At 38.9% G+C, this 20,785-nt stretch overlaps 1 protein-coding gene across 1 annotated transcript in view; it reads left to right on the top strand.

Annotated features, from left to right (window-relative positions):
- The window catches only part of LOC137630848 (ADAM 17-like protease), a 67,308-nt gene that overhangs the window by 43,888 nt on the left and 2,635 nt on the right, over window positions 1-20,785 (top strand). The window contains exons 8-11 of the mRNA XM_068362395.1: window positions 11,015-11,153; window positions 13,953-14,188; window positions 16,555-16,996; window positions 19,571-19,686. Coding sequence (XP_068218496.1) covers window positions 11,015-11,153; window positions 13,953-14,188; window positions 16,555-16,996; window positions 19,571-19,686 — 933 coding nt within the window. The remainder of the gene's footprint in view (window positions 1-11,014; window positions 11,154-13,952; window positions 14,189-16,554; window positions 16,997-19,570; window positions 19,687-20,785) is intronic.

The following is a 20,785-nucleotide window of genomic DNA, read 5'->3' as shown; positions in this document are numbered from 1 at the left end:
TGTTCGGACTCCTTCAGTTGTGGGTTGAGCGGAAGCGCACTCTTAACTTCCTCTGAGGTGGAGCTTTCCCCTGTGGGCGCAGTTGCTGCTGCCCGTTAGTCAGATATTTGGTCTCCTGTGGCTGACGCCGAAGACTCTGGGGTGGTGGGAAAGCAAAATCCCAAGTATGTTCCTCCTTCGGGAGAACATCTCTCATTCGTGACCAGCTTGTGAATTACACATACGCTTCTCCCCCCTAGGTCTGGGGAAAAGAATGGTCCTAAGCGCAGTTCTCCTTCAAGAGAGCTTTCCTCTCATTCACGAGATCAGGCTTGTGTGTAGCCTTTTGTGTCAGAGGAGTCTCCCTCTCCAGAGGAATCTGCCAGACGTTCCCCTTCAGTTGTCCGTCGAGTGGAGGAGTTTCTGATGCATCGTCAACCTGGGCATGCTCCTCCTCTGTGGTATTGAGACACCTGTTAAACTTTCTGGTTCTTTTTTTGTGGTTCATTCGGGTTCTTGTGACGGTTATGCTGAGCCTTTGGGCTCTCATGACTCTCATTACTTTGAGCCTTCGGGCTTGCATGACCCTAGTTATGTTGAGTCTTCGGGCTCGCTTGACCCCCTTTATGATGAGCCCTCGGGCTTTCGTAACCCTAAGCCTTCAGGCTCTCATCCCGTGTAACCTTCGGGCTCTCGTCGCATGGAACCTTCGGGCTCTCGTGACACTCATTACGCTGAGCCTTCAGGCTTTCGTTCTAGTGGTTTGCAGACTGTGGCCAGATATAGCACGCCAACTGCCTAGTGTCCAAATGCCGACCACACTCCAACATTCACTACACAAGAAGTGAAAACGGTGGAATACCCTAAAATCTTTGTAACAGGTTATGAGAACTGGGCACCACCCTTTGATTTTATACTGGGCAAGGGAACCCAGTTAGAACTGTAGTTGCCTCATATTATTCAAAGGTAAGCCGTCTCACTTGTTACTGGTATGCATGGAATCAAATTTAAACATTTCCCATTGGTCCTTTGCTGGCTGCACACTAAGTGGTCTAAACACCTCAAGCTCCTTGATGGACAAGTAGCAAAGACTTGAGGGCTGAGGTTACCCAGGTTAGTCTGGGGTCAATAAGTAGAATGACTGGCTTCTTTCTTTCCTTCCTTCACCTTCTCCCCCTCTGGAGAATCAGCACCACTGTAATTCAGCACAGCTGACCTCACCTCTCTCCAGGTAAGATCCATTTCTCTTGTGCAACCTATGTATAGAAATAATTCTTGTTGTGTCCTCAATGCCTGCAGTACTCTCTGGTAATAATTAGTTTTTAGCAGCAAACTATCGACCAATTGCATTGACATCTTTTTTATGTAAGATCATGGAGAAGATGCTCATTGCAAGACTTATTTAGTACTTGGAGAGCAATGGTATTTTATCACCTATCCAGTGTGGTTTTAGAAAAATGCACTTGACAACTGATGTGGTGGTACGACAGAAATCCTCTATTTGTGAAGACTTTGCTTCCAAACAGCACTATATAACAGTCTTCCTTTTTTTTTCTTTACCTTGAAAAGACATATGATACTGCATGGAGATATGGTATACTTAAGACCATTAATAATTTGGGATTGAGAGGAGAGCTACCATTGTTTATTCAAGCATTTATATCACATAGATTTTTTCAAGTTAGAGTAGGTGAAACTCTGTCAGACAAGAAATGTCAAGAATAAGGAGTTCCTCAGGGTAGTGTGCTGAGTGTAACCTTATTTGCATTAGCTATTAATAGGATATCCTTTGTCATTCCCCAAGATATTCTCTCAACACTTATTGTAGATGGTCTCTCTATATCATTTTCTGGAGCTAGAATGGCAATGGTTGAGAGAAAACTACAACTCCAAATTGAAAAATTTATCCAGTAGGCTGATATGAATGGATTTAAGTTTTAGACAAGCTAAACTGTTGTTGTCCATTTTTGTCCTATTCGTGGAGTACATCCAGTGCTGGTTCTATACATCGAAGGTCAAGGGATCCCATGTGTAAGTGAAGCTAGATTTCTAGGGTTGATACTGTATTTGATTGTAGGCTTACATGGGTTCCTCACTTGAAAGCTTTAAGAGTAAAATGTCTTGAGGCTCTGAATCTTTTGAAAGTTTTGTCCCGTACATCAGGGGAGCCGCAGACCGCAAAACTCTTTTAAGATTATACAAGGCCTTAATTTTTCCAAAAACTAGTTATGGGTGTGAAATATACTCCTCTGTACACCATACTAGTATCAGATTGTCCACAGAAGCCTTTAGGACTTTCTCCTATCCCAAGCCTCTTTGTTGACACTGGAGAATAACCTTTAGACTTTTACCGGAAGTCTTCTATTGTTTGGTATTGGTTAAGGCTGCAAAGACTTCCCAATTCTTTAGCCTGTCTGACTGCAAACCTTGTAAGGCATTGTAGATATTTTGAGTTGCTCCCAAAATCTCCTCAACCTTATGGTTTCTGGGTAAAAACATTAGTAGACAGTCTGTATATAGGTAGAAATAAAGTGCTCACATGCAGGATTTCATCAACCCCTCCATGGAAATTACCGGCGATATCTCTTTGTAAATATTTTTCTTAGTATGAAAAAGAACATGACTGACTTGAAAGCCAGTTAGCTCTTTAAGGAACACATTGAAGAACATAGGGAATCGACTTTTATATACTGTATGCTGATTCTCCAAATGTAATGCTCGTTTAGGATTTGGAGTATATAGTAGAGCTTTTAATTGTAGAGGTGCACTTCCTCTAGTATGCTCTATATTTACTGCCGTACTATATGGTATACTAACCGCTATTAAGAAAATAGCGTTAAAAGGCAAGGATAATTTTACACTTTTTTTAGTGACGCAAGAAGTGTCCTTCAAGCTTTAGAAGTTTTTAATTCCAATAACCCTTAAGTTTTAAAGATTTTACAGTAGCTTTTTATTATTGTACTGAGGGGTATATCAGTTTGATTTTGTTGGGTTCCGACACACGTAGGTGTGTCTGGGAATGAAAAGGCAGATTTACTGGCGAAGAATGCGGCAGCCGAGTTGCTACGAAGAAAGTATCTCATTCTCTGTAGTGATTTTTTACCTAGCATTAAGAATTTGGTTTATAATAATTGGCAACAACATTGGGATAATTTAGTAAAAAATAAGATGTGAAAAATAACAAATGTTATATCCCCTTGGAGATATAACATGATTCCCTGAAAGTGGGAGACTTCTCTTTGTCGTCTCCGCATTGATCTCAGACGGTTAACACACAAGTTTCTGCTAAATGGCCAACACCAACCATATTGCGACGACTGTTTGGTACCCTTAACTGTGAGGCATTAGTTGACCAAATGCCCCAACTATAACATCCTAAGAAATAGGGTTTGAGGCTCGAGGTGAGGAGGGCAGGTTCATCCTTGCCAAGATTCTTGGATATGTGTTGTACTGTACTATCCTAGTGGTAATTTTAGATTTATTTCAGAAGCAGGTCTTCTGAAAGGTAATTAAATTTGATGATAACATCTTTGCTTTTCTGGTTTTGATTGAATAATCTTTTATTCTTTATAAAGTATGTAATAATTGATTTCAGCTTCAATGACCTTAGATGTCAGGATGCCAGAAAACTTGAAATCAATCAATCAATCTCAGTACGTACTCTCAGATTTCTATGACTTGATATTCTACTAATAGACCAGCCGCATTGTTAGTATCACAAACACAGCTCACATAGGCCGCTAATCTTGCAGAGTATGATCTTTTATCGAGGACAGGGTTCCTACCACCTACGATCTATAATGTAGGGGAGAGAACCACAGGTCAAATGCCAAAAGACAGATGGTATAGACTTCCTCCCTCCTAAGAGGTAAGTCATCCCATATAAATAGCAAAGAGTTTGTATTTAGTGACGGAACAAATGAAAAATTTGAAAGTATTTTTGTATTTTTCCTAACAATACAAACTTGGAGCTATTTATACATATTGGGCCGCCAGCCCTGTCACCCTAGTAAGTCCTGCCCGAAAGCAAAGTAGGTGCTCAGCCCAGGTGTGTGAGTGAGCAGGTTAGCTGGCTACCCCCCACCCCTCCCACAAATAGCAGTTGGGGTCGTTAACCCTCGCTAAATTTCTTGTGGTTCGTCTTTCAGCTTCGCCAAATGTGATATCCCCTGTAAATAGCTCCAGATTTGTATCGTTAGGAAAAATACAAATTACTTTCACATTTGTCATTTTTATTTGATAACTTTCCCTCCTCAGATGCTGATTGCTTTTTTAAGTAAAAATTTACTATTATGTGAATATTACTTTCATGTTATTAAATTAACAAATGATTTTGGAATCATTTTGAAAGCATGTTAAGTTAATTTTTCTGGTGCATAAAAAGTAGGCATAATCTTTATGCAAAATATTGGGTACTCATGATTTGTGGTAACTTCTTACTGTGGTTTATGAAGTTCTTTGTTACTAATATGTTCTGGATTTTATTTAAGGACCAGGGTGACTAACATGTGCCTATTTAATACAGAAAATCTTTTCTTGCCGACTAATAAGGTACTTGTTTGTATGTGGGGAATGTAGTGGCATGGAGTTTTAGAGGTGTAAGGGTTCAAGTAGCTAAATATTTACTATACTAAACTGCTTTACTAAAATTATTAAATTGGATTTCTGTCAAATAAATTTCTACATTGCAAAGTTTAATGTAGTATAATTATAGATTTGTGGCCTTATAATATGTAATTATTTCTTTTTATTTTATTCTATTAAATATGTAATGTACTGTATTTACTAGGTTAAAAGCGTCTTCGAAGACAGGAGCTAAATTTTGATCGAAGGATTGAGCTGGCAATATAAGCCTAGCTGAAATAGCTCTTTTAGGGGTTTAATACTGGTTTTTATTGAGGTTTGTTTATCGTTCTCACATTCTTTCAATATTTTCCACTACTTTTTTAATTATATGGAAATGGCTAACTAAGAGAGATTTAAGAACCTCAACCTCATGATCTTCATAGATTACTTAGTAATCATAAACTAACTTGATAGGATGTAAGCTAAATTTTTTCCTTATCTTTGATATCTTTAAGTGGTAGATACTTAAAGTGCTGGTGATTTTTAGCAAGAGTCTCACAGGATTTCTGCAATTGGTTTAAATCCATTCAGCAGATGTATCATTAGTTTGAAGGTAAATTAGACATTATGTATTTATGGTTAGATAATGAGTTATAGAGTACATTATCCAGTAATTAGCAAAGCTAATTTTCTCCTGTCATACTATCATTTTATACAAGAATAGTTCATATATATTATGATCATATGTCTGTGAATGGGTCTTGAAGACCTTTAGCCTTTTGAATATTTCTTTATTTCCTCAGCATATCGTTATACAAAAGTAAAAAAAAAAAAATTATACTATAAAGTTAATTTCATCTCTGTAGTGGCTTGCTTTCATCTTTCAGAGGGTAGGATATATATTATAGAATGAGTATAATTACTATAAAAGCTCTTTGTTCTGTCACTCTATACAAACCCTCGCTATTTATAGGGGATATTACTTACGGCGCAGCTGAAAGACGAGCCATAAGATTTTTAGCGAGTGATAACTACCCCAACCGCTAGTTAGCGGGAGGGGTGGGGATAGCCGGTGTGACGGTCTGAACGATCCCCCGGTCTCAGAATTCTCCTTGATAATCTGCGCATGCGCGAACATTACCGTTTGCCAGTGCATACGAGGTTGATTTTTTATTTTCCTGTAATATTAGCGTGCGCAGCTCAACATTACCGCTTGCCAGTACATACGAGCTTGATGTTTTATTTTCATGCGAGCGAAGCGAGCTAATGGTGGAAAAGAACCATTATACAATGTCAAGGAGAATTCTGAGACCGGGGGATCGTTCAGACCGTCACACCGGCTACCCCGCTCACTCACACACCTGGGCTGAGCACCCACTTTGCTTTTGGCTCAGGTAGAGTGCGGACATTGCCGCTCTCTTGTTCCTTAACTGACTTGCCATTTAACTGATATATTGAAATATACAATTTCTTCTTCAATTCTCTTTCTTTTGCAGTTTGTTGCTCTTCTTGTCAGCCTCATGAGTACATGTCCTGGACCTGAGGGCCGTTCCTGCAGTACCTTTATGTCCGCCCTTGAGACGGGCCCCCACCAACTTTGTCCGTCTTGCTGAGGCCAGTGGTGTGACCAGGACAACACTTCTTCCGAATATTGAGAGAGGTCTGCCTCCCAGTTGGAGAGGTTTGAGAATAGGTGAAAGAAGAATTCCAAACAAGATTCTATGCCTTTAGGGTCTTCTTTTAAGTAAAAAAATTCTAATACTTCTTTGAAGTCAAAAAATCTCGTACTTCCTCTTTAACCCCCCAATCTCTTCCTGAAGCTGCTCCTCGACCGGTCTCCTCTGGGTAATGGCCAAGTAGCAACGCAGCTCCTTTAACCCCAGTCAAAATGGTTGCGCTCCTTTCCCTGGGGAGCGCCTGCTCCTCTGATCTTTTGCAGATGTGGCCGTCGATGGGTTTGGCTGTCCCCCGTCAAAGGAAATTTTGTGTGTGTTCCTTCATTTGGATTGAGAGAGGAAGCAAACTCCAACTTTCTTGTAGGTGGATCCTTCCCCATTGGGTGCATTTCCAGACAACCTTGGTGCCACTGCCCCCTTTCGGAATTTCTGTCGGCTGTAGATGTTGCTGAAGCCGCAGACGGCGCTTCCACCCCTTCTGAGCCGACTCTTCTATCAAAGGGAAAGCAAAGTCCAAGGCAGGTTTCTCCTTTGGATGGCCATCTCTCTCGCCTGCAAGTGAATTCCCCCAGAGATACCTTGTTCCAGGGAGACTAACGTGTGACTTTGCTGACTTTGTCAGGGCAGGTTCCCTCTTCGGAGGAACCTGCTAGGCGTTTCCTTTCGGGGGTTTGTTGAGTGTTGGAAGTTCCTGATAACTCATCATTCTGGGCATTCTCCTCCCTCTGTGGTAAGGAGACGCCTGTTCAGTCCTGTAAAGGACGACACCCTGAGCCTCCGGGCTCTCTTCACACTGAGCCTTCAGGCTCTTGTTACGCTGAGCTTTCGGGCTCTCGTTACGCTGAGCTTTCGGGTTCTCGTTATGCTGAGCCTTCTTGCTTTCGTCCTCTCGTTACGCTGAGCTTTCGGGCTCTCATTACGCTGAGCCTTCTTTCTTTCGTCATACTGAGCCTTTGGGCTCTTTTTTTTTTGCCGAGCCTTCGTGCTCTTGTCATGCTAAGCCTTCAGGCTCTCGCTATGCAACAGCTACTCATGACTTGCCAACTGTTCATAGCTCGACAGCTGCGCATGGTTTGACAGCTGCTCACTACGTATCAGCTGGGAGGATCTCGCCCACTACTCATTACTTGTCTTCAGAGGAGCTATTGTCACCTCACCATCAAGTGACGAGTGATCGTCTCTCTCTACAGAGAGACCTTCACACGAGGCGAGACGAACATCGGTCTTGCCTGACGTGTTATAATACCCATAATGGTTTGCGTGAAAAACTTTATTAATTTTTTTTTTTTGTATAAAGAGCCTCGAGGCCCTCTAACTATATGTAAAATGTTTTTCGGTTTTTCTTTTCAGGTAATTGACATTGTGTTCGACCAAAAGCAGTACCAGTTCAAGGTGCTGTGTTTCGGTCTTTCCATGACACCCCAGGTCTTTGCGAGTGTTCGCCCTAGTGTCATCCTGGGTTCACAGGATTGGCATCTGTCTCTTAAGTTATCTGGATGACTGGCTGATTCTAGCAGACTCAGTGTTTACCCTTCTTCAACACTGAGACAAGCTTCTGGGGCTTTGCCAAGATCTGTGGATCATGGTAAACCTCAAAAAGTCACACCTGCTCCCCTCTCAAAGACTGGTATACCTATGCATGATAGTAGACACCAAACATCACAAAGCAGTCCTATCAGACAAAAGAATTCAGACGCGAGGAAATTAGCAGGGCCCTTCCTCAGGCGAGAAGAGCTGCCAACCCAGAGCTGTTTGTGTCTCATATACCACCTATCATCCCTGGCCTGTCTGGTTCCCAATGGTTGCCTCAGGATAAGATCCTTCCAGTGGTGCCTCAAGTCCCAGTGGAATCAGCCAAGCAATTCCCCAGACACCCTGTTTTTACTAGGCCCAGAGGTACTGCAGACCTCAGATGGTTGGTGAGAGACAAGAACCTCTGCAAAGGGGTTGATCTTCTTGTCCCTACCCCGAAACTGATGCACTTTTCGAATGCATCAAAAGAAGGGTGGAGGGGCCCATATGCTGCACCACATCATCTTCGTCCTTTGGTCTGAAACAGGAAGGTACCAGCATATAAATCTCTTAGAGATAAGGGCAGCCTTTCTTGACCTCCAAGAGTTCCACCAGTTCCTGGCAGGGCTCGCCGTGGTTTTGATGAGTGACAACACCACGGTAGTGGCCTACATAAACAAGCAAGGCAGTACCTTTTTGTTGTCCCTGTGCCATCTAGCAGTAGAGATAAATGGGCGTAAGACAACTCAGTGTCCCTGTCTGCTCCCATCAGTCCAGGCAAGAGGAATGTGGTTGCAGACAATTTGAGCAGAGCAACTCAGATAGTGGGCTCTGTGTGGTCTTTGAATCATCTAGCAGCCAACAAAGTCCCAACTTGGTGTGGTTCCCCAACTGTGGATCTGTTCATGACAGGCCTGAATTTCAGGCTCCTGCTCTATTGGTGCTCCCCAGTCCCAGATCCCCAGGCTCTCTGGCAAGATGCTTTCCAACTACAGTACTGTGGGACAAAATCAATGTATATGCATTTCCCCCTGTACTGTCTGATAAGAAAAGTCCTCAACAAAGTCAGAATAAGAAAGAACTTATCAATGACATTGATAGCTCTGCTATGGCATCATGCAGAGGGGTTCTCGGACCTTATGCAGCTCTTGACAGAGCTTCCAAGGGAACTTCCTCCACGACACGAGCTACTCAAACAACCACATGCCAACATCTACAACGCCGTAGCTTCGCTTCGACTTCACGCCTGGAGACTGTCCAGCATCTCCTCACTCAGAGAGGATGTCTGGACAGCTCAGACGCTTTTTACCGTCAGTCTACGAGGCTAAGTAGTCTGTTTTATGTGGTTGGTGTCGTGGAAGGTGTATCACTCACCTCGATGCCTCTATTCCAACAATAGCAGGGTTCCTTGTATATTTTCGGTAGGAAATGCTCATCTCAGTTTCGGCAGTCAAAGGCTACCGCTCAGTTTTAAGTCTTACCTTTAAACTGAAAGGAGTAGATATTTCCTCCTTGTTGGAACTTTCTCTCCCCATAGGAAATTATGAGATTACTTTTGCCCAGTCGTAAGTTAGACCTCCTCCTTGGAACGTGGTTTGAGTCCTTCAGTCTCTAAAGGGAGCTCCCTACAAACCATTACAGATCGTAACTGTACTCTGAAGATGGTGTTCCTTCTTGCTTTGGCTTTGGCCAAATGAGTTAGTGAACTGCATGGTCTTTTTTACGTCGTCCATTCAAGGGGATGGGGAGAGGTAATTCTCAGCCTCATCCCTGAGTTTTTTACCAAGACTCAAGATCCAGAGGTATCGGATCTTATATTAGGGCCTTTTAGGATTAGGAGTCCTCTTTCGTTAACCGAAGACCAAGACCAACTGGTACTTTGCCCAGTATGGAGGCTAAGGTGTTTCTTAAAAAGGAGAGTAGCAGCTTGCCCCCGTGTGTCGACACTTTGTCAGCACGACGAAGGTCAAGAGGAGGGTCACGGAGTACACCATCTCGTCATGGATTCGCAAGGTCATCAGCCTGGCAGCTAATCCTGATCCTCCTCCACCACCATGACCCTGAGCTTATAACGTCAGGGGCATTACAACGTCCCTGGCATTAAAAAAAGAACTACTTTGTGGCGCAGGTATCGCAAGCGGGCATCTGGAAGCATCAGACGACCTTCATCGCCCACTACCTGCAACTCGTTACCTACAGGAGCATGGAAACAGTTTCAATTTGTCCTGTGGTGGCTTCACAACAAGTGGTCTAAACGCCTTAAGCTCCTTGATGGATAAGTAGTAGAGGGTTGAGGGCTTAGGTTACCCTGGTTAGTCTGGGTTGAATGAATTAGAATGACTGGTTTCCTTTTCCCTTCACCTTCCCCTCCCTTGGGGAATCAGCACCATGGTACTCGACGCACCTAACCTCACCTCTCTGTCGGTACCATTTCCCTTGTGTAACTTAGTATAGAAATAATACTTGTTGCATCCCCAATACCTCTAGTGAGGGGGAATTGGGTAAGGTCTAAGTACTCTCAGATTCCTATGACTTGGAGATCCTATTACTAGACCAAGTCACATTGTTAGTGTCACAAACACGCAGCTTGCTTAGGCCGCTAGTCACGCAGAACACGACAGTTTTAGCGAGGTGCAGGGTTCCTACTACTTATAATCTATATTGTGAGGAGAGAACCCCGGGTCAAATGTCAGGAGCCAGTTGGCACGGAGTTCCACCCTCCTAAGAGGTGAGTCATCCCCTATAAATAGCGAGGGTTTGTATTGAGTGATGGAACAAATGACTAATTTGGAAGTAATTTGTACTTTTCCTAACGATACAAACCTGGAGCTATTTATACTGATCGGCCCTCCAGCACCTATCCCCCAAGAAAGTCCTGCCTGCAAGTAAAGTGGGTGCTCAGCCCAGGTGTGAGTGAGCGGTGTAGCCGACTACCCCACACTCCCCTCACTAACTAGTGGTGTGGGGTAGTTATCCCTTGCTAAAAGTCTTATGGCTCATCTTTCAGCTATGCCTAAAGTAATATCCCCTATAAATACAAATTAGAGTACATCCAAATATGTCATTATGTTCTAAAGTCTATGAACTTGAAAAGAGGTATATTAGAAGTTGCAAAAATATTTAAAGAATGTGTGCTATATTTTCATTAAAAACTATTTTTTTCATATCGAAATATTTAGTGACAGAAATCCAATTCTTGTTGCAGCGGTTACCCCAGTGTATCTGATGTAAATCTCTCCTCAATGCTCAAATGTGTTTCTGCTGTCTCCTCTCTTCTAAAGGTCTTTAGCCGAGAATATTCTCATAAAGATTATTGCTTGGCTCATCTCTTCACGGACATAAAATTTGAAGGGGGAATTCTTGGCCTTGCTTATGTAGGGTCCCCTCGCAGGAATTCTGTTGGTGGTATTTGCACTCCAGGTGGGTTTTTATGGGTAGTATGATAAAATTCCCATTCATGGTATTGTAAAAGAAAAAATAAACTTTTAAAGTTTCTAAGACCTGATTTCTCAGAGGGAGTTACAATATGTTTCAAGAATGAAAAAATGGTTCTGTCAGAGGTTAGATTTACCAACTCGTATTTTTATTTAGAATTCCTAAAAAATCTGGCAGAGTAAGAAACATTTAACCCTTTTACCCCCAAGCTATTTGGAACTTCCCAACCCTTAACCCCCAGGCGTTTTCTTTTTCAAGCACATTTTGCAATATATTTTTTTTAAATTGCGCTAACAGCCTTAATTTTTGTCATAGAAATGTCAGGTTGGTCTCATTATTTTGGAAAATGTTTGAAGTTTCTCATAAAGTTATCAAAAATGTGAGAAAAAATGTAAATAGCAATTTTTTGCAAGGACGTACCAGTACAGTACGTCCATGGGGGTAAAGGGATGAGTTTTGTGAAACGTACCAGTACGTCCATTGGGGGTAAAAGGGTTAATAATTTTAATGTTTTTAAGCATCATATGCTTATGTTTCATTGTAGCCATGGTATGCTAAAACTATATATCTATTGTGATTTTGATAGAAGATGGCAACAATTGAATTTGATCACAATAAATTATTTAAAAATATTCTTGTTATATTTGAATGTTTCTCAATTTCTTGACTTGATAGAGAAATCATGGGATTTTATTGTACTGTATTATCTTTTCTGCATGTGTATTGAAGCACTTGGATTAATAAAGCTATGTATATTCTTACACTTTGCAATGTTTATTTATCTGCTATTTTTACTGAATGAGTAGAGCTATACTCTGAGTAATTGTTGACTGCTTTCTATGTTGTTGGTAAGAGTGTAGTATGTCTGTGTGTATCCATATAAAAACCAAACTTGAGAATCTATGTACAGTATAGAATTTTATGAATGCTTCTTGTATTATTTTTACTATTGGTGATTTTTCATACCATAGCTCTCTCTTGTCATTTACAATGGCTTATTTATAATCTTTATATTTTGTTTTTCTGATATATATATTGTTCTATTACGTACTCACTATACAGAGGATGTGCCCAGTAGATGTATAAAACATATACAAATGCACTGTCTGTGAGCAAATGCTTTTTTGTTGACCAGGCGGACATGAGTCTTTTTATAGTTTATATATGACATATTTGTTTTTGACGTTGTTAATAATTTATATATGACATATCTCTTTTGACATTACTTTTTCTAGAATTATTTATTGTTAATTTGTTCTCTTCAGTTATTTATTTCCTTATTTCCTTTCCTCACTGGGCTATTTTTCCCTGTTGGAGCCCCTGGGCTTATAGCATCTTGCTTTTCCAACTAGGGTTGTAGCTTGGATAGTAATGATAATAATTATAATAGTACAGCTGGGACTATAGGTATTCAGGTGACAGGTCAGCATATTGAGTGTTTTTGCCCTGATTTCAACTATTTTGCTTGAGCGCTTATCAAACCCAAATCCAATGGTGTTACCACAAGCATATATTTTGTATTCTGTCTCTGCAGTCAGTACAGTTTTTTTATTTAGTTTCTGAGACTAGCAATGGAAAAATTTGATAATTGTTTATTACCAGTAAGTGGTATGAAAAGAAATGTTTAATTGATTAGAGGCTTGAATTTTGAAAATACGAGCAGAGATTTTTTTATATCTATTGTTTCCTTAATGCATATTCTTATTGCCATACATATAATATAATGTGTATTAATTGCTCTTTACATTATAAGAATGTTAACAGCCTCATTGTAGTTGTTCCTTCCAGCCACTTTGTGTACTTTAGCCAAGATAACTCTCTTCACAGCTGGTAAACAGTTGATATTTTTTTCTTACATTATTGATATCCATGATAGTTATATCAAATGCATTATACACTACTATTGTTGGTGTTTGTAGCTGAGAATTTAGAATTTACAAGAAGTTGGAGAACAGTACAGAAGTTTGTGGCTCCCTTTTTTAATCACTTACGAGTGGCAAAGGAAAGGGACAGATCAATGCCTGAGACCCATCCCCACCCAAGCTAGGACAAAGGAAGGCCAGGCAATGTCTACTGATTACTCAGAGGGTAGATCAATATACCCTTCAAAACCCTCTCGATAGCTCACAGGGATGATGAGGTTGTAAATACTAGTGAAAAACTTTTGGGCTGCAAACAGTGCTCGAACTTCCAACCCAAGAATCGTGAGTTAGAAAAGTTATCCACCAGGCTACCATAATGAAGGTTTTTATGATACCCTTCCACAGTGTTTGCTAACGCAGGATCTTACCACTTTTTGTTATTAGAGCATGATGTAGAATATTATCCATTCACTCTGATGCAAACTTTGAAAAAATTATAGATAATGGTGCACATGCTGTATATGGTTTTGATCAAAGTCAGTCCTCAGTGTTAGTTTTCGTTTAAATCGTAAGTATATTCTTTATTATATGTATACTGTAGATGTATTACTAACTTTCACTTTGATAAGGACCTTTAATGTTTATGCAAAATTCTTTGTAAATAGCATGAATGAAGTTTTGTTTACAGTACAGTACTCATATTTTTTTTATATACAGTATATATTCCTTTAGGTATTGTTTGGTACATCATACAGTATACAGGTAATCTTAATTGAGAACTGTTTGGTGTATTGAAATTGTAAAAATACATAATTTCTTTGCATGTTACAACATCTAACATAAAACAGTTAGTTGTTCTAGAAATTTATACGGTACGTGAATTGCACCTCATAGTGATCTTTCAAAAATTGTTTGTTTGCAGAATATTTCAAAAATGGCCACACCCTATACCTAAATTCAGGCTTGAGTTCATCAAGAAACCATTATGGCCAGAGAGTCATCACCCGTGAAGCTGATCTTGTCACAGCCCATGAATTCGGTCATAACTGGGGATCGGAGCACGACCCTGACCGTCCCGAATGTAGTCCAAGTGCCAGTCAGGGCGGTTCTTTCCTTATGTACACCTACTCTGTTTCTGGATATGACATCAATAACAAAGTAAGTAGTCTAAATGAACAGATTGTTCTTCAAAGATTTGTGTGTTATGTTATAAAGTTATTGAAATTAGCTAGTTGTCATAAGCTGTTTGAGATTTGCACAGTAATTCTTGTTTTGCAACATTGCAGTAAGGTATTTTTCTTACTGTGTATATATAGTTTTGAAAACAGGGCTGGTTTAAGAAAGTGTGGGTACTGTAACTATAAATAGATTTAAAATGAACTATAAATATTTCATTCTTTGGTTATTTATCCATACAAGTGAATATTTAAATTTTTTGATTCTGTAGTTGGAAATATGTTGTTCCTGTAGACTGTTCATTTTGATAAGCCGTTGAAGTGTGGACATGTTTTGCGCGGAGCTCCGTTTAACACTTGCCCTGAGTCGTGTTTTAGCTTCTGTTTCTTGCTTAGAATATCATTGAAAAGATATTAGTTAATCTTATGGAGAAGCCTAAGTGAGAAGAAACAGTACACTATGTCTGTCCCTAACTTTTTCTGCCTCCCATATGAAACCACAGAGGGAGACCGGAAAAAATGGATAGGATGTTATTGCAATTGATTCTATCATTAGAAATGTGTATATATAGTGACAGGCATCACTGATAATGAACAAAAGAACCTTGATTGGTTATGCCCACACTGCGTAGGTGAAGCCTGACAAGCTAATTTATATATATCAAAATTGAAGGAAGATGTGAATATAAAAGAAGAGGCCCTGAGCGAGCAAGATATGGGAATCGCTGAATTGGGAAACAAACTTGCGGATCTTAGCGCACACGCAGCAAATTCCAACCAGACTACTGACCTCATTGAGAAAGTTGATAATCTCGCTATGAATATGGAATCAATTAAGGCAACACTTCAATCATTGATGGACCCAAAACCGGAGAAAACAACATATACTGACAAAGTTAAGGAAAAAAATCTATTGGTAATTAAATCAACAGATACAACTACTAAAATTACTGAAAGAAAACACGAGGTTGAACAGGCACTTAAAGACATTCCTATACATAACACAAGGTCAACTTCGAATGGAACTGTTGTTATAAACTTTGCAAACAAAATAATCAGAGAATTTGCAAACAAAATTTAGACGTTGGTTGCCAACACTAAAACGAGAAAAATGAAAAAACTAAAACTGAAAATAAGGATGACCCTATACAATAAGCTCCCATGAGACATCGGAATGTTTGAAGACATTAGGGCTTTCAAGAGGAAGCTGAAAATTTTCTTATACCATGAGACGTATGACAGTGATGATTCATCAGTAAATGAGCATTATGTGATATGAAACGTTGAATACTTTGAATGACAAAGATATAACAACAGTGGAGGTCCTATAGAGAGTGGGGTTCCCCTGCTGTATGGGACCGGAAAAGCAGCCGTTAAAGTAATGTAAAGTAATTTGCGAAGAGGAAATATGGTAGTGTAAAATTATATCAGTTTTGACTAATAGTACTGAATGTTATTTCTGGTTTGCCCAATACCTTTTTCGTGTAACTCTTCACATTTGCAAAAGTGTACTCAGGAGACCTGTGGTCAAGCAGAAATTCTACTGTGAGGCATTCATTGAGGTTCAATTATGCACATGTTTACCAGCAATGTTTTAATGTCATTGCTACAGTATTGGCTTTTGGATTTGTGAAGAATTTCTTCTTGTTCTAGATTCTTACATTTAGTTGGAAGGTTGCTGTACAAACTTATTTTACTATTATGAAAAGGGTATTGGCCCTGTACCCAACTTTGCACTTTTCATCTTGGCCTGAGAAAGTCATAGTATATAAACAGTCATGTAATAGTTGTGGTAAGGTGCCAGCCTGTACAGACAAGGATTGACATGTTGGTGAACAGTAACTGGACATAGGAATTTGCTCACCATACCATTCTTTTCTGCTGTTCTCTCTCACATTCAGTTGTGCCGAGATGGTGGTGACTCAGTGTCTAGAGTTGAAACGTTCTTGTTGTATTTAGATAGTTTTAAGACATCCGTAGGTGCATTTAGAATAGGCAATATGTCTCTCCTAAGGTTAAGTACGTTGGTTATGGTTGGTTTTAACTACTAAATATGCAAAAAATTTCTTTTATGCCACATATCTTACACAAACAGTTCATATCAACAGCTTTGGCATCTCTTTATCTCATTCATGTGCAAGAGATAAAAGTATGATAAGAGAATAAGAAATTTAATTTATTAGGCATTTCTTTAATTCATTCATGTGCAAGAGATAAAAGTATGATAGGAAAATAAGAAATTTAATTTATCAGGTGTACATGTATCATAAAATAAACCTAGATTGTGTGAAATATTATTCCATAGAAATTTTCCCTCAGTTTAATTTTTCAATGTCTTCCATCCAATAGAGGTTCTCCCCATGCAGCCTCAAGGCAATTCGAAGTGTGCTGGTGGCCAAATCTTCAAGGTGTTTCACTGAACCCGAAGAGTCATATTGTGGAAATCAGCGAGTTGAAGGACAAGAGGACTGTGATGCTGGTCTTGTAGGACAGGATGACATTGATAAGTGCTGCGACAAACACTGCAAATTGAGATCTGAAGCCAAGTGTAGCGATCGCAATTCTCCGTGCTGTTCGGGTTGCCAGTTTATGAGCAATATTTTTAAGTGTAGAGAAAAACAGCCCGCAACTTGCGAGAATGAGGCAAGATGTGAGGGTAACAAAGCTGAATGCCCAAAAGCTAAACCCATGGAAGATGGAACACCCTGTATTGAGAAAGGGAAATGCCTTGGCGGTGTTTGTCAACCCTACTGTGAAACTCAGGATATGCAGAGCTGCATGTGTGACACAAGTAAGAAAATTTTAAAGCTTAATTTTTTATTTTTCTAAATTTCATTTAAAGCGTAAGCTATTATTCTTTTAATATTTTATTCTGTTTTCTAGTATCTGTTGTTGCAGGGAATGGTGGAGTGGAAGCAGATGTATGTCAGAGAGTAAATGAAGGGGAAATGAAAGAAAAATTAGGGATAGGGAAGGTTTATGATTTCTAGAACAAGGTGTGTTCTTATATAGAAATCCTTACTCATTCATAAGTGTCTAAAAGTGGTACAGTGGGTGGCAGCAGAAATGTCCAATATATGCTGTCAGGTTAAATAATAATCTGTAAGCTTGGAAGTCAGCATATGATACCCGTTATAAGTAAATATAGGAATATATAACAAAGTAGTTGATTAGAAGAAATAGTAAATGTATATGTATACAAAATAAAGGAATTGATAGGTTAATTACCAAATTACTAATAACTTATGAGATAATAGTGTATGTATACACACTCCACCATTTTACTACATACAACATCAAAGTGTACCTCTCACGATCATGTTGTAGAGTCCCTGATTTTCTGAAGGCTGTTCTTTGATATATGGATGTGATAGACACATGAGGGATGAAAATCATGAAGATCTCTCCCAACTGGTAAACCAAGCCCTGATAGGATGATTGATCCCAGTACACATCAAAGACTTTGTAATGCCATGCAGATAGAACCTCAGGAAAATATGGCATTGGCAAGTGCTTGATTAAAATTTGGTAGTAAGTTGACAGATTGAATTTTAAGTCCAAGTTACCAGAGAGCTTGAATATGATTCTTAATCCTTAACTACAATAGGTCTTGCTATGAAATTTATGAGTATACCCTGGAAATAACATGAGGGACTCAGAAAGGAAAAAGTATTCTATGACACTGGAGAGTTTTGTAACTAATTTGGAGTTCAAGACAAATGGAAGACTGATAGATATCCTGAGTTAATTGAATATGTAATTCTATTCTCCAAGTGGAACAAAAAAAAGCACATTTTTACTTGAAGGGGAAAGCAAAGCATGAATAGCATAGAAAGTCATGATCAAGTCATGCTTGTATAGGGCTTAAGTCTTGACAAATAAATCTGAAGCAAAGAAAAGTCATGTGCTTGTGAGGCGAGTAAGGCCACTCCTTGCTAACTTAAGAAGGACTTCTTTCTACGGTGGTTGTAATGTCACTGATTATGGCTAGAGAAAGAGTAAGGCCAGAAAACAACCCTATTAATAGGTCTGGGATTGGATGACTATTAAGCAGAGGAAATCAAAGAAACTATATAGAAATTTGCAGTCATAGTAGCATTGTAAGTGAGCTTCCTTCCTGTGTATTGAACAAGGCTTTCAGAAACAATTCCATATCTAAATTATCTAGAATCAGGGATTCTTGGAAGGTTGCAATTGAAAGTAGGCTGGAAAATTCATTAAATATCCTATTCCACTTCATCAGCATCATGTTTGTTAACCCTTTTACCCCCAGGGTATTTGGAAATTTCCAACCGTTAACCCCAGGGGTTATTTTTTTTTCCAGCACATTTTGCAGTATATTTTTTTTAAATTGCTCTAACAGCCTTAATTTTTGTCATAGAGAGGTCAGGTTGGTCTCATTCTCTTGGAAAATGCCTGATTTTTCTCAAAAAATTATCAAAAATATGCAAAAAAAAAATCTTAAATAGCATTTTTTTGCAAGGACGTACTGGTACGTCCATGGGGGTAAAGGGATGAGTTTTGTGAAATGTACCAGTACGTCCTTTGGGGGTAAAAGGGTTAACTGGTATAGGGTCAGATGAATGTTAAGAGTACATGCACTTGTGCTAACTTTTACAGATGAACTCTTGTCAGCTAAAAATGAGGTGACACCCACAATGATCCACTTGTGCCTATTCAAACAAGTGAAAGATTCTGCAGAATTTTGGTGGTAATACTCCAACCTTTGAAAGTAGGTTAGTATATTTAAGGAACCATTTAAGACAGTTAAGCTTATCCAGTGTCTTTCTGCAGAACATCTCTTATATGTCTATTTGTAACCATGAGACAGGACCTGGAGAAAATGAAGTGGGGAATCTATAGCGATAGCTTCCATTATGAAAGAGGGTTGTAGCACCTGAGGATTAAATATGATAGAACCTCCCCAGGTGTTTTTAAGAGAACAGTTGAGGTGGATTTTCCGGTTTCCATAGAAAATGTGTCCAAGGGCTGCAATTGAACATAAACACATTATTACTTATTGAAGCTGGAATAGGCAAATAAAGCAATATGAAACACTTTGAAATGGGCAATGAAATGGGCAAAATAAGTTAGATAACAGACAAATCATACTTAGGTCGTATAAGCATCATGAAGTGTTTTACTCTTTGTGAACTCTTTAAAGAAATTTATTCATATGATTAAGAATTTGAAATTTATTAGGAAAATTTTAATCTTTTGTATTAAAACTTACTCTGAAATTATAAAAAGTTAAGGAGGCAAATTATTTTTGTGTGTCTTGGGTGTATTCTCCTACATAGAAGAACAAGTATTATAATTATTCTGAAAAAGCAAACATTGTTTAATATAATCGTGATCTTTCCAGTTGATGATGCTTGTAAGAGATGTTGCCGCAAAAACCTCAATGATACCTGTTTCCCTGTAATGCCTGTGGACATCTTACCAGATGGTACACCTTGTATCCATGGATTTTGCAACAAGGTGAAGTATTTTTCTCATTGTTAGGTTATTCTTGTCTCGCCTTTCTTTTATTCTAATTCTTTGAGCTTCAGATCTTTTGGCCTTACCTCCAACTGCATTTATGAGCAAAATATTTTATGAGAATTCCAAGTAAGTCATGTGAAAATTTCTTCTCTAATAATTCATGGAAGTTTATGAAGTGTTTATGTTTTAGGATACTGTAGTTTCTTTAGGGTCCTTCCCACAGCCATCTCCATAAGTTTAGGATTCAGCTGGTGAAACACTGTTAAAATTCACTGAAATAAATGGAATTTTAATAATAGATTTTATTATTTCAATACATGCTTCTGGTTCTCCTTATTTCACCAACTCCACCCCCTGCCTTCCCACTGATTATTGATGTCTAAGGTATTTTGGGTTTGAACTCGACTTCAAATTTAGAGCATACCCAAGCTAATAAAGCTTACCACAGAGTGCCACTGTTATTGTGTATATCATAACATACGAGACAGTAAGGCAAGGTGATTGTAGCGGCGTTGAATTATTGGAATTTTTTAATATATGTCGCAAAGAGAGAGCTTCACTGAGGGTAGCAAGGTGAAAAACAGGTTAAGCATTGATAAAAGAATTTGATTATTCAGATTCTGCTTATCTCTAAAAGGACAAATAGCTAAAGTGTGTTGTTAAAACAAATAAAGAAGTCCTTTAGTCGCTTCTTTTGGCCATAATGCTGAATTTTCATTTTAAAAGTGTCTACATGTGAAAATTGAATTGGTCTTTTGGTTTTATAAAATAAAGATACCTCATCGACAGAAATTAGTAATTGTTATTAGTGTATTATTGGTGTTGCAATCGTAAACTTTACTTGTTGTGATAGAATAAAATTATTACTTTCATTTTTTCAGGAAAGAAACTTCCCCAGTAAGCATTGTGACCCACATAATTAATTAAATGTGTGGGTGTGTCTTAAATGAGGAGTATATATCTCATGCAATTGATATTGTTATACAGCTGTTCGTAAGATGCATTGTTAGTAAATAAAAAAGTATAGGAGTGAAGATATAAGTAAGGTGACATTATGATTATCAAGCTGTAATGTCTCCTTTTTTAAATTTTATTC

Source organism: Palaemon carinicauda, chromosome 39, assembly GCF_036898095.1.
Source record: "Palaemon carinicauda isolate YSFRI2023 chromosome 39, ASM3689809v2, whole genome shotgun sequence".
In the NCBI taxonomy this organism is placed as follows: domain Eukaryota; kingdom Metazoa; phylum Arthropoda; class Malacostraca; order Decapoda; family Palaemonidae; genus Palaemon; species Palaemon carinicauda.
Note: the sequence above shows the minus strand (reverse complement) of the source record. Positions and strands in the feature narration are given on the sequence as shown.